The sequence below is a fragment of the Rattus norvegicus genome, chromosome 1, assembly GCF_036323735.1.
Source record: "Rattus norvegicus strain BN/NHsdMcwi chromosome 1, GRCr8, whole genome shotgun sequence".
Taxonomy (NCBI): Eukaryota; Metazoa; Chordata; class Mammalia; order Rodentia; family Muridae; genus Rattus; species Rattus norvegicus.
This window is the reverse complement of record NC_086019.1, coordinates 23,215,815-23,229,989: the sequence shown is the minus strand read 5'-3', so window position 1 is coordinate 23,229,989 and position 14,175 is coordinate 23,215,815. Positions and strand designations below refer to the sequence as shown.

General features: G+C 40.6%; 2 protein-coding genes across 2 annotated transcripts; both read left to right on the top strand.

Annotated features, from left to right (window-relative positions):
• The first annotated feature begins 340 nt into the window (after nt 1-340).
• On the top strand, nt 341-1,417 carry Taar7d (trace-amine-associated receptor 7d). The gene has a single exon (NM_175591.2). The coding sequence runs from the start codon at nt 341-343 to the stop codon at nt 1,415-1,417; it is 1,077 nt and encodes a 358-aa protein (NP_783181.2).
• A 6,532-nt stretch (nt 1,418-7,949) lies between these two features.
• Nucleotides 7,950-9,026, top strand: Taar7e (trace-amine-associated receptor 7e). The gene has a single exon (NM_175590.2). The coding sequence runs from the start codon at nt 7,950-7,952 to the stop codon at nt 9,024-9,026; it is 1,077 nt and encodes a 358-aa protein (NP_783180.2).

The following is a 14,175-nucleotide window of genomic DNA, read 5'->3' as shown; positions in this document are numbered from 1 at the left end:
CTAATCCTACACCATGGGGAGAGAGTCCTAGGGACACATTATGCCTGTCTTCATTAGGGTGCTTTCCTCATTGTTAAGGGTGCTTGGGGTATTGATGTAAATTAGTTAGATAAGAGTGAGTATGTTATTAAAAGGTGACATTTAAATGTGCATCACAGAAAACACTGTTGCGTTTGATATGAGAGGAAATAGATGAAGCAGAGAAAAAATAGAATAGACTTAAAGAGACTTCATGTAATTAGGAAGGTTTACTGTGGATTAAGGAGGAAGTCTTTTAGGGAATAGACAGGCACTAACAATTACACCCTGTAATTTTTCTAAGGACTTTGGAGTAGCATACATGCGTGTAGATGATGACCGTTTTCCCTGGGATCAGGACAGCATCCTGAGCAGAGATCTGCTCTCAGCCTCGTCTCTCCAGTTGTGCTATGAGAACCTGAACAGATCCTGTGTCAGGAGCCCATACTCCCCAGGCCCTCGCCTCATCCTCTATGCAGTCTTTGGCTTTGGGGCTGTGCTGGCTGTGTGTGGAAACCTTCTGGTGATGACATCAATTCTTCATTTCAGGCAGCTGCACTCTCCTGCCAACTTTTTGGTGGCGTCTCTGGCCTGTGCTGACTTGTTGGTGGGTTTGACTGTGATGCCTTTCAGCATGGTGAGGTCTGTGGAGGGCTGCTGGTACTTTGGAGACACTTACTGTAAATTACACACTAGTTTTGATGTCTCGTTCTGCTATTGTTCTCTCTTCCACTTGTGCTTCATCTCTGTGGATAGATATATTGCAGTCAGTGACCCCCTCATCTACCCCACCAGGTTCACTGCATCTGTTTCTGGCAAGTGCATCACCTTCTCCTGGCTCCTGTCTATCATCTATGGCTTTCCCCTCATTTACACAGGAGCAAGTGAAGCTGGGCTGGAGGATCTAGTGAGTGCCCTCACCTGTGTGGGTGGCTGTCAAATCCCAATGAATCAAAAGTTTGTCCTTATTAATTTCCTATTATTTCTTGTCCCCACGCTTGTGATGATGACTGTCTACTCTAAGATCTTCCTCATTGCAAGGCAGCAAGCTCAGAACATCGAGAAGATGAGGAAGCAGACTGCCAGGGCATCTGAAAGCTACAAGGACAGGGTGTGCAAGAGGGAGAGGAAAGCAGCCAAAACCCTGGGTATTGCAGTGGCTGCTTTCCTCCTTTCATGGCTGCCATACTTCATTGACTCCATCATTGATGCCTTCCTGGGGTTCATAACACCCACGTATGTATATGAAATCCTAATTTGGATAGTTTATTATAACTCATCCATGAACCCTTTGATTTATGCTTTCTTCTATCCTTGGTTTCGAAAAGCAACCAAACTCATTGTCACTGGCAAAATCTTGAGAGAAAATTCCTCAACCATCAATTTGTTCCCTGAGTAGATTCTTGGTTTTGGTGGGGATTTGAGAGATTCACAGCAGAACATCACTGGGGAGATTAAGTAGGTAGACATGATCCTTGTTAAGTGATGAAATATGCTTCAACATAATTGTCCCACATAGCAATCCAGGTTCTGTGTTCCTCAGTAAATGTAAAATTAACGTCTAGATGTTACAGAATTGAATGAGCCTGGATTTCACTACTTTCCACTGTATTTCTTTCGGGTTAGTATTGGTTTTCCCTGAACCCATGGCCCTTTGTTAGACCTTTTAAGCCTCAAACTTGAATCTATACTATAGTCTTTAATTCCCTTTGTAGTAGCAAAGGAGACACAGAGACTCTTAGGGGCCATCTCTTGCTCAGTGTAGTGTCCAATGCACGACTCTATTAACTTAGGCCAATATGTGAGCACCTAAAAATGGGATGCTTAAGTTCAGTAAAATAAGCCAAGATGTATTAACTAACAACTACTCAGTTGTGTATAGAAGAGAAGAAAAACTGTGTCACAAATACTAACATCTCAGTCACCTGCTTTTTGGGGCATCACACTGGGAAATGGCCAGAGTCCTAAAGCTTTACAAGTTGGTGTATGTTTATATGACTGCACTGTCCTTGACATACCCAAAGCTGGCATCAGATCCCATTACAGATGGTTGTGAGCCACCATGTGGTTCCTGGGAATTGAACTCAGGACCTTTGGAAGAGCAGACAGTGCTCTTTTTTTTTTTCTTTTCTTTTTCTTCGGAGCTGGGGACCGAACCCAGGGCCTTGTGCTTGCTAGGCAAGCACTCTACCACTGAGATAAATCCCCAACCCCGTTGGTGTATGTTTAAATCAAGGAATTGAAACTGGTTCTTCATTTTCACTGTGATTTATAAATTAGCTGATCCCTCACTTATTTTGTAATGTGTCTAAGGATGTATAGAAGTTTTTAAAGATAGACACAGAAGCCTAATTAATATCCTGTTCAAAAGAATAGGAAGCACATTAATCCTGAGTCCGGTAAACTCAGATTATTAGGTTCCAGGATGTCTATCTCAAGTCCCCTCCCCATTAAGATATGAATTCCTTGTATAATTTGTCTTTGGTAAAGTCAAGCGGACATTTTACACATGACTCAGCTGATACTAACCTGCAGTAATGAAAACAGCAGAGAAATAATCAAACCCATAATTGACTCAGGGTCATTTAGTTTCACAGAAGAAATGACAAAACTCCAAGACTTAGGGCTGAAGGCCTGGCTTAGCCATTTAGGGCACCGAGTGCCTTCCCTCAGGACCAGGATTCAGTTACCAGCATGCCAAGGCCACCAGGGATAACAATTGATCTGACTGCAACTCTGGCTTCCTTGGGCTCTGCAAACACAACGCACAGACTTGCAAGCAAAGCATTCCTATCTATAATGGGAAAATATGGAAAAAATTTGAGCCCCATATATTTGGCGAGTTCTTCAATGCATATTGAAATGTGCTTGTTTGCTAGTATTTTCTTCTTTCTGTGTCGATAAACACCAAGACTAATATTAATGTATACTTTTTTATTCTCATGCTTTTGAAGCTGGTGAATTTTTCCTTAAGGTGCAATCTTCTTTATGACTTTGCTAGGAGACACACTCTGTCTCTGTCACTCAGACTAACTTGTACTGGGTTGTAACTGCAGGCAATCCCCCTGCCTCGACTTCCTGAAGTTATTTATTAGAGGCTTAAGCTACCACACTTGGCCTGATTCTAAGGCAGTGTGATTCAGGAAGTCTGTCTTTGTGTGATGAGAGACACCCAATTCCAGTATCAGGTGCACAATAAAGCTTAAGATGGACTACACAGAAACTCCTGTGCAAAGTACAGGTGACCATGAAGGTCTGGAATCTAGTGTTGTCTCTGAGACACCATAGAGTTCTGCAGAACATTAGTTACAAGTGATGTCTCCCCTAAGGGTGGGTTCTATTAACTGGAGGGAAGAGCCAAGGATAAATATCACGAGGGAGTTTGGAAGTGTTATGCCTCTACTGAGAGCAAAATGCCACCATGTCATTAACAACACCCACTTTCAGGTCTTTGGATAGGTCCAATACAGATCGTTTGTTTCTTCTGTACAGAGGAGGTCCCCCTGAATGTTTAACCTTCCTGTTTCTCCTAGCACTTATCTGTGAACAAAGGACATCTGTGTCCCCAACACATACCAATAGCAATCCTGACCAATAGGATTTTGACACCTTTGAACCACATTTGTCAAGTGATTTTTCATGTTCCTTCCTTGATGAATAGACTTTCCTGAATACTTTCTATGCACTGTAGACTGAGTATAAATCTGGACATGTTAGTTGTCATTATTCTCTAACAAACCCACTGCTTGTGCTGATTTTTTCCATGAGCCCTATTTCAGTGTCTGTTAATGAATCCACCCCATAGCAAACACAGGCACTCAGGCAGGGAAAGCAAATGAAGGAGGGAACTTTAAGCCATCAGAAGATCACATGTCATCCTGTAGAGTGTTTACCCTGTGCTGAGGGCTGATTTAGTTGCAAGAGCTCATTAAATCTTCACCACAACTGAGTAAATCAGATAGGATTGTTCCTCTGTTTTTGAGCGTGCTTAGATCTGATGAAGCCAAGTCTCTCGCCTATGAAGTCATAATCAGACCTGAGCCTAAGCCAAACTGATCTCAGAGACAATGGGAGGAGGACTGCTCCCAAGTATTCCTACTGTCACAACGAAAAATGAGGCCGAGTCAATGATGACAAGTTGTTTAGTATAATTTTGGAGCACATACATATCACAAGATTATGGTAAGGGAAAATGATTTTCAGTAACAAAATTTGAATTAAAGTCTATCTATATCTGTATATGTATATGTAGATGACTATGTGCATATGTAGGTATATATATTCTTTATATATATAGATGTCTGTGTGTAGGAAATTATGTATGCACATATATGTGTGGGTATGTGTGCATTTGCATATTCACATATATATTTTTTATATGGATAAATATGTATGTGTGGAGGTATATATGTATGATTGTATGTGTACATATTTGTATGTGAACATAAATGTATATATTGTTTTATATATATCTATATGTGAAGATAAATATGTATGTGTATTTATGCACAATTGTGCATTTGTATGTTTCCATATATGTGTAGATGTATATGTATGAGTAATTATAGATGTGTGTATTTAATGAGTATATGTTTATGGGCTTTTCTGTTCTTTTTTGTTTTTGTTTTTTATCAATATGATTCCTTCAGTTTTCTTTCAGAGTTATGCCTTAAGGAATTTCTGTGAGAATTTAGGAGTAATACAAGCAAAATTTCATATTCATTGAGTACGATGTTAGGTAGTGGACAATGATCCAACAAGTTGATTATTAGAATATGGAGTTGCTCCACCAGGTGTTACAAAATATCCAGGCCTTGTACCCTGTGATCTGACTCTGTCCTTCATACTCCAAAGGCGGCCACATGGTCCAGCGCTTCTGTGATGAGCCCACGACCAGGCTTCACCACCAGACTATCATAGGTTCTGGTTGGTTGCTGCCCTTATCTCTGGGGCTATGTGTAATTTTGGCATGGCAGCATATACCAATTCTATATGTCACCGTACGTGGTGGGCTAGTCTTCTTGTTTTAGAATATGATGTGTTAATATGAACTCATGGATTTAGTTATGACACTTGTTGAACATTCTCACTACAATGAATAAAAATTTTGATTATGCATACCAAAATATAAAATCTTAAGATGTAGCCTAACATATCAAAGCATCGATTACTATGGATGTTTAGCAAACAGATGAGATACCTCACACCTGTGAGAGCATGCAGTGCAGTATTTAAATTGTTCAAAAGAGGAGCAGAGAAGAGAGTGTCCCCACTTGTAGAGTCCAATTCTGCACTGAACACTGAGCAGTGGAATGCGTGTCCAGTTTCATTGGAAACTAGTTTGTGTCTATTGCACACACAGCATAGCTTTATCACTTTATCTCTGAAATTGTGTGTATTCTGTGCTATAGCACACAGCACTGCTGTCTTCATGTTCTACAAACACCAGTATCTCAACAACGTTGTTATTAAAAAATCACAATGTAGAAAAAGACATGAAAAAGATTATTTAAGAAATAATGTTGGAGGATAGGTTGGTTAAAAATTACTAAATGTGTTACTCATATCCTTCACAAAATTATAAATACTTCCTTTATATGTGAAATATTAGAAGATTCAATTCCCAGCACACACATGACAACTCACAATTGGCTGTGATACCTGTTCCAGGGGACCTGACACACACACACACACACACACACACACACACACACACACAGAGACACACACACCACACACCCTGCAGAAACACAAATGCAGTAAAAATATCGTTAGTCATAAGGAAAATGCAAATCAAAACAACCCTGAGATTCCACCTCACACCAGTCAGAATGGCTAAAATCAAAAACTCAGGCGACAGCAGATGCTGGTGAGGATGTGGAGAAAAAGGAACACTCCTCCATTATTGGTGGGATTGCAGACTGGTACAACCATTCTGGAAATAAGTCTGGAAATTCCTCAGAAATTTGGACACTGCACTACCTGAGGGCCCAGCTATACCTCTCTTGGGCATATACCCAAAAGATGCTCCAACAGATAGCAAAGACACATGCTCCACTATGTTCATAGCAGCCTTATTTATAATAGCCAGAAGCTGGAAAGAACCCAGGTGCCCTTCAACAGAGGAATGGATACAGAAAATCTGGTACATCTACACAATGGAGTATTACTCAGCTATCAAAAACAATGACTTTATGAATTTCATAGGCAAATGGATGGAACTTGAAAATATCATCCTGAGTGAGAAAAACACACATGGTATGCACTCATTGATAAGTGGCTATTAGCCCAAATGCTCGAATTACCCTAGATTCATAAAACATGTGAAACTCAAGAAGGATGACCAAAATGCAACTGCTTCACTCCTTTAAAAGGGGAACAAAAATATCCTTGGGAGGGAAGAGGGAGGCAAAATTTAGAACAGAGGCTGAAGGAACACCCATTCAGAGCCTGCTCCACATGTGGCCCATACATATACAGCCACCAAACTAGATAAGATGGATGAAGCAAAGAAGTGCAGGCTGACAGGAACCGGATGTAGATCTCTCCTGAGAGACACAGCCAGAATACAGCAAATACATAGGCTAATGCCAGTAGCAAACCACTGAACTGAGAATGGGACACCCGTTGAAGGAAATTAGAGAAAGGACTGAAAGAACTTGAAGGGGCTTGAGACCCCATATGAACAATGCCAACCAACCAGAGCTTCCAGGGACTAAGCCACTACCCAAAGACTATACATGGACTGACCCTGGGCTCCAACTGCATAGGTAGCAATAAATAGCCTAGTAAGGGCACCAGTGGAAGGGGAAGCCCTTGGTCTTGCCAAGGCTGGACCCCCACTGAACGGGATTGTTGGGCTATGGGCGGTAATGGGGGGAGGATGGGGAGCGGAACACCCGTATAGAAGGGGAATTTGGAGGGGTTAGGGGGATATTTGCTTGGAAATCAGGAAAGGTAATAACAATTGAAATGTAAATAAGAAATAACCAATTTAATAAAGATGGGGAAAAGGAAAAAATTAAAAAAAGAAATATTAGAAGAAAACACTCATTTCTTAGACAAAATATTAGTACTATGAATTATAAACTTAGGTTTGAGGATAATTGTCACAGGACTGGAGACTAAGAAGATGAATAAATGTAATACAAATTGCACATCACCCTGGGATTCCCTGAAACCACACAAAGCCCAAAGAGAAGACAGCCCTGCTTGTTTGCAGAGCCCCTGTGCTGCATTCTACAAATGAGTTCTGGCTGTCAATGCCTTCAGTGTCCAAACCAAAAACATCACAGCTGACACTGGCTCATGACTCAAGAACTTGTCTCTTTAACACAGACCAGTGCTTGAGAAAAGAAAACTTTTATGCAGGAATCTTGATCACTTTGAATAGGAATGTCATAGATAACATTTCTCCCAAAGGGTAAAGGCCAACTCTTAGAAATGAAGAAAACATCACATTCTTGGTAAAGTTCTATTGGGGCAGGAAGCACATCTAATTACATTGCACCACAAGGTCACTGTCACTAGCAAATTGGCAGGGGACATTTTCACTGTGGTGTAAACAACATGCTAACTGACAAGCTCTCACCTAATCCTACACCATGGGGAGAGAGTCCTAGGGACACATTATGTCTGGCTTCATTAGGGTGCTTTCCTCAGTGTTAAGCGTGCTTGGGGTATTGATGTAAATTAGTTAGATAAGAATGAGTATGTTATTAAAAGGTGACATTTAAATGTGCATCACAGAAAACACTGTTGCGTTTGATATGAGAGGAAATAGATGAAGCAGAGAAAAAATAGAATAGACTTAAAGAGACTTCATGTAATTAGGAAGGTTTACTGTGGATTAAGGAGGAAGTCTTTTAGGGAATAGACAGGCACTAGCAATTGCGCCCTGTAATTTTTCTAAGGACTTTGGAGTAGCACACATGGCTACAGATGATGCCAGTTTTCCCTGGGATCAGGACAGCATCCTGAGCAGAGATCTGCTCTCAGCCTCGTCTTCCCAGCTGTGCTATGAGAACCTGAACAGATCCTGCATCAGGAGCCCATACTCCCCAGGCCCTCGCCTCATCCTCCATGCAGTCTTTGGCTTTAGTGCTGTGCTGGCTGTGTGTGGAAACCTCCTGGTGATGACATCAATTCTTCATTTCAGGCAGCTGCACTCTCCTGCCAACTTTCTGGTGGCCTCCCTGGCCTGTGCTGACTTGTTGGTGGGTCTGACTGTGATGCCTTTCAGCATGGTGAGGTCTGTGGAGGGCTGCTGGTACTTTGGAGACATATATTGTAAATTCCATTCTTCTTTTGATGTTTCTTTCTGCTATTGTTCTCTCTTCCACTTGTGCTTCATCTCTGTTGATAGATACATTGCAGTCAGTGACCCCCTGATCTACCCCACCAGGTTCACTGCATCTGTTTCTGGCAAGTGTATCACCTTCTCCTGGTTCCTGTCCATCATCTACAGCTTTTCCCTCCTTTACACAGGAGCAAGTGAAGCTGGGCTGGAGGATCTAGTGAGTGCCCTCACCTGTGTGGGCGGCTGCCAACTTGCAGTGAATCAAAGCTGGGTCTTCATCAATTTCCTATTGTTTCTTGTCCCCACGCTTGTGATGATGACTGTCTACTCTAAGGTCTTCCTCATTGCAAAGCAGCAGGCTCAGAACATCGAGAAGATTGGCAAGCAGACCGCCAGGGCATCTGAAAGCTACAAGGACAGGGTGGCCAAGAGGGAGAGGAAAGCAGCCAAAACCCTGGGCATCACAGTGGCTGCTTTCCTCCTTTCATGGCTGCCATACTTCATTGACTCCATCATCGATGCCTTCCTGGGGTTCATCACGCCCACGTATGTGTATGAAATCCTAGTTTGGATAGCTTACTATAACTCAGCCATGAACCCTTTGATTTATGCTTTCTTTTATCCTTGGTTTCGAAAAGCCATCAAACTCATTGTCACTGGCAAAATCTTGAGAGAGAATTCCTCAGCCACCAACCTGTTTCCTGAGTAGATTCTCGGTTTAGTTGGGGATTGGAGAGATTCACAGAAGAACATCACTGTGGAGATTGCACACCCAGATTTGATCCTGTAGCATGATGAATTATGATTCAACACTGATCCACACATATAAATCCAGCTTCTCTCCTTTTTATAAAACGTGTAATTAATTTTTAAGTGTGATGGATTCAGTGCAACCAGATCTAATTCTTTCCTTCTGATGTTTGTGCTGGTTAGTGTCACTTAGCTTCTGTATGTCCCTGGCCACTAGCCCCTTTCTGTCCTTCTTAGATCCTAATTGTTGGCTTTGTTGAATTTTTCTCATGTTTTCATATGTAATGTTTAAAGCTCTTAATCATATTCTTCTTTTTATTCTACTATAATATTTTTTATGGATTCTTTCGGACATAATGCAATGCACTGTACCGTGATTACCCTTGGTTACTATTGCTCCTAGGTTCTCCCCCCTGTTTTTGTCTTTCCCAAGCCAAAAATAAATAAATAAATGAATAAATATCAAGAAAAATACACCAAGCGAGTAAAATTTGTATTGGCAGTAGACTCTTTGGTGTCCAGTCAAACATTCAGTGTCCAGCACCTTAAGTGTAACTGAGTCCTTTCCTATTCTCCCACCAGACACCATAAACTCTGAGGAGCTGCAGATCTGTTAGTTTATCACAATTCTTAAGGACTCTCTTCACTGTCTTCCTGTCTGTACTGTTTCTTTGTGTGTGTGTGTGTGTGTGTGTGTGTGTGTGTGTGTGTGTGTGTGTGTGTGTGTTTGGTCAGGGGGGGTGTGTTGCAGAAGGGTTCGATGAGAGTTCTGTGTCAGGAGGAAATCTCATTTGAGAAAAATGCCTCCACAAGACTTGAATATAAGGAATTTACTAATTAGTAATTAATGGGGGAAGGCCCAGCCCATTGTGGGTGGTTCCACCCCTGGGCTGGGGTCCTGTATAAGGAGGCAGAATGAGCAAGCCATGTTGAGCCAGACGGTACTTAGCACACTCCATGGTTTCTGCATCAGCTCCAGTCTTCAGGTTCCTGGCCTGTTTGAGTTCCTGCCTAAGCTCCCTCAGTGAAGCACTATTGCCTGGACTTGTTTGCTGAAATAAACTCTTTGCCCCAAAAGTTTGCCTTGGTCCTAGTGTTTCATCACAGCTGAGGGGGTCCCTAGAGGTGTCACAGGAGGCAGGGTAAAGAATCTGCCAGAACTGAGAATGACAACTTGGTTCTGACTACTTAGTCAACCTGGAACAACCATGGCATCAGAAGCCAGGGCATTCATTGCCAGTGTATTTAAACACAATAGAATGTGGAGAAAGGTTTCAAGGCAACAATCATTCCCATTCTAGTTGCACAATAAACCTTGAGGTAGAACTACGTAGTAACTCCTTTGCAAAGTACACGGACCGTGAAGGGGTCTTCTCTCACTACACAGAATCTAGAATGTAGTGTGGACTCTGATTGAGACACACAGAGGACCACATGGCATTACGTCCACTAAGGGTGGGTTCTATTACCTGGCAGTTACAGATAATGGTGCAGTGAGGAAGACTCTAGGATAAACATCCTGGGGGACTTGAGGTCTGTCTCTACTGATAGCAAAATGTCACCATGTCATGAACAACGTCCACTCTCAGCTGCCTGGGTGGAATGCAGTATTTTGTTTTGTCTCCTGCACGAAGAAGTTGCCCCTGCAGGGTCAGCCTTCCTGTTTCTCCTACTGCTTATGAATAGAAGGATATCTCTGTCTCCAGCCCACAGGAATAGCGATCCTGAGGAAGACACCTGTGAACCATGTTTGTCAAGTAATTTTCCATGTTTCTTTTTTGATCAATAGATTTTCCTGAATACTTTCTATACACTGTAGATTGAGTATAAATCTGAATACATTAGTGGTCATTATTCTCTTATAATCCCACTGCATGTGCTGGTGTCTTATATGAGCCCTATTACACTGTGTGTTATAGGACCCACGCAGTAGCAAGCACAGGGACTCAAGTGTCAGGGACGGGTCTTGGTACCTGGAAAAGAATGGGGTACAAGAGACGCGAAGAAGGATGCCAAGACAAGAGTCTGATCAAGGCAACAATTTTATTTTTCCCCAAGGCTGAATTTATACCATAACATGGGTAACAGAGGGAGGGGGAAGTAAGAAACATTTATGCAGGCCAAGGACACAATATTCATGTGGTCAGGGAATCAGCTGATGTTGACAGGATGTCAGAAAAGTCACAGGTTTGTCAAATCTATTAGTCAGCAGGATGTTGGTTTTTCAGAAAGATTACAGGTCATCACATTGGGCATCTTGACGTATCATATTATTATTCATTTTGACCACCAGATTTGTATTAATCTTCTGCAGCTGGCTGGGGATTTTCCATGAACCCAGTCATACTTAATTCTAACCATAATAATAACATCAACAATGGAGGGCATCAAGGACATCGCTCCCAACACTCAGGCACTGTAAGCACATGAAGGAGGGAACCTTAAGCCTTCACAAGATTGCATGTCATCATGTAGAGTGTTTACTCTGTGTTGTGGAATTTGTTAATGACAAAAGTTCATTGACTTTCCCCCTACCATGGTAAATCATGTAGGATTGTTCTGGTCTGTGTGCTTAGGTGAGAAGAGGTCAGAGCTCAGGCCTAATGTCATCACAACCAGACCTGAGCCTGTACCACCCTGGTCTCAGAGATTACAGGAGGAAGTCTGCTCCCAAACATTCCTACCATCACAAAGGAGAGCAAGCCCAGTCATCAATGACTAATTGTTCTGTCTAATTTTTGAGTATATACATTTCACAAGATTATTGTAAAGAAAATGATCTTTATTAATAAAATAAAAATTTATGTGTATGTATATTTTGTATGTGTACACATGTGTATATATACTTGTATGCATATATATATGCAGGTATGTATATGTGTGTATATATTTGTACATGCACATGTATATTTATCTTCTTATACATATATATGTGTGTAGATATATATATATATGTGTTTATATGTATATGTGTGTGTATTTCTGTGAGGAAATGTATGTATATTCTTGTATATATATGTGTAGATAAATATGTACATATATTGGTAGACTCTATGTCGGTATATATATTTATTCTTATATGTGTACATGTGTATGTAGATGTCTATGTATGTGTGTGTGGATATATATGTGTGTGTATGGGCATGTGAGTATATGTGTATGTGCTATTGTGTAATTTTTATGAATTTGATTGCTACTATTAGTTATCTATCAAGTATGCTTTAGGGAATTTCAGTAAGAATTTAGGACTAATGCAAGCAAATACTGTCAGTTTAGTATGATATAAGGTAGTGGACACTGATTGAAACTATAGAATTCCTCCATCAGTTATTAGAGCATATCCAGGCCTTCTTTTCCTAAGTGAACTGGATCTTTTCTCCATAGTTCTTAGGCTGCTGCATGGTCCAGAGCTCACGGGCTCTCTGGTCCAGGCTCCACCATCAGAATATCATAGATTCTGGTGGGTTGCTGCCCATTTCTTGCTCTTTTGGTTTTAGAATATGGAGTCTTAAAATAAACTCGAGAATTTAGTTATGATATATTGTTGAACATTATTACTACAATGTCTTTAAATTTTGTTAATGCATGTGAAAATATAAAACTTTACATGTATTCAAAATATCAAAGCAGTTACCATTTCTGTTCAACAAACAAATGAGATAGCTCAAGTATCTATGTGAGAATATGCTATGGAGTATTTAAATTATTCATAAAAGGAGCAAGGACTTTAACCATCAAATTCTTCTGCTCACTGTCCATTTGTACAGTGAGTTCTGAACAGTGGAATGTGACTCTTGTGTCACTTTACTCTACATCGGGTCTACTGCAGACACAAAATGGCTTTATCCCCTTATATCTGAATTCTTATATGTTCTATGTCACAATGTACAGCTATGTAAACTTTATTTCCTATAAACACCTATATTTCTACAATATTGATAGTAAAATATCTACAATGTAGAATAAGACACTGAAATAGAAGAAATTATTGAAGAAATGACCTTTGAGGATAGGGCTGATGAAAACCCACTATTTACCCATACTCTTCATAAAAGTATAATTAACTCCTTTACATATGAAATATTAGAAGAAAATATTGGTTTTATTTCAGGGACAAAATATTAGTGTTATAAATTATAAAAGTACGTTTGGGGATAAATGTCACAGAAATGGAGACTAAGAAGTTGAATAAATGTTTGAAATGGTGACATATAGAAATTGCACTTCACCCTGGGATTCCCTGAAACCACACAAAGCCCAAGCAGAAGACAGTCCTGCTTGTTTGCAGAGCCCCTGTGCTACATTCCATGAGTATATTCTGGCTGTCAACTTCCTCAATGTTCCAAAAGAAAAATATGACAGCTGAAACTGGAGAAAGGAAGGTGTTCTCATGACTCAAGACCTTGTCTCTTTAACACAGATAAGTGCTGGAGAAAATAAAACTTTTATGCAGGAATTTTGATCACTTTGAATAGGAATGTCATAGATAACATTTCTAACAAAGGGTAAAGGTCAAATCTATGAACAAACATTAAATTCTTGGTAAAGTTCTATTGGGGCAGGAAGCACATCTAATTACATTACACTACAAGGGCCCTGTCCCTCGAAAATTGGCAGGGGAAAAATTGGTTGTGGCACAAACAACATGCTAACTGACAAGCATTTTGTCTCACCTTATACCACGGAGACTCATTTCTAGGGACCCACTGTACTTGGGTCATTAGAGTCATTTATCTGACAGTTAGGAGTGCTTGAGATATAAATGTAGACTGGTTAAATAAAGCTGAAAATGATAATAGCAGTCAGATTTAAGTATGCATCTCAGAATACACTGTTGAATTTGATATGTGAGGAAATAGATGAAACAGAGAAGAAAATAGAAGAGACTTAAAGAGCCTCCATATAATTAGGAAGCTTTATTGTGGATTAAGGAAGAACTCTTTCAGGAAATCGATAGGTACTAACAATTACATCCAGTAATTTTTCTGAGGATTTTGGAGTAGCATACATGCCTGTAGATGATGAGAGTTTTCCCTGGGATCAGGACAGCATCCTGAGCAGAGATCTGCTCTCAGCCTCATCTACGCAGCTGTGCTATGAGAACCTGA

Excerpts from the sequence above, each read along its gene's own strand:
- Taar7d (NM_175591.2), top strand. The coding sequence starts at position 341 with ATGCGTGTAGATGATGACCGTTTTCCCTGGGATCAGGACAGCATCCTG.
- Taar7e (NM_175590.2), top strand. The coding sequence starts at position 7,950 with ATGGCTACAGATGATGCCAGTTTTCCCTGGGATCAGGACAGCATCCTG.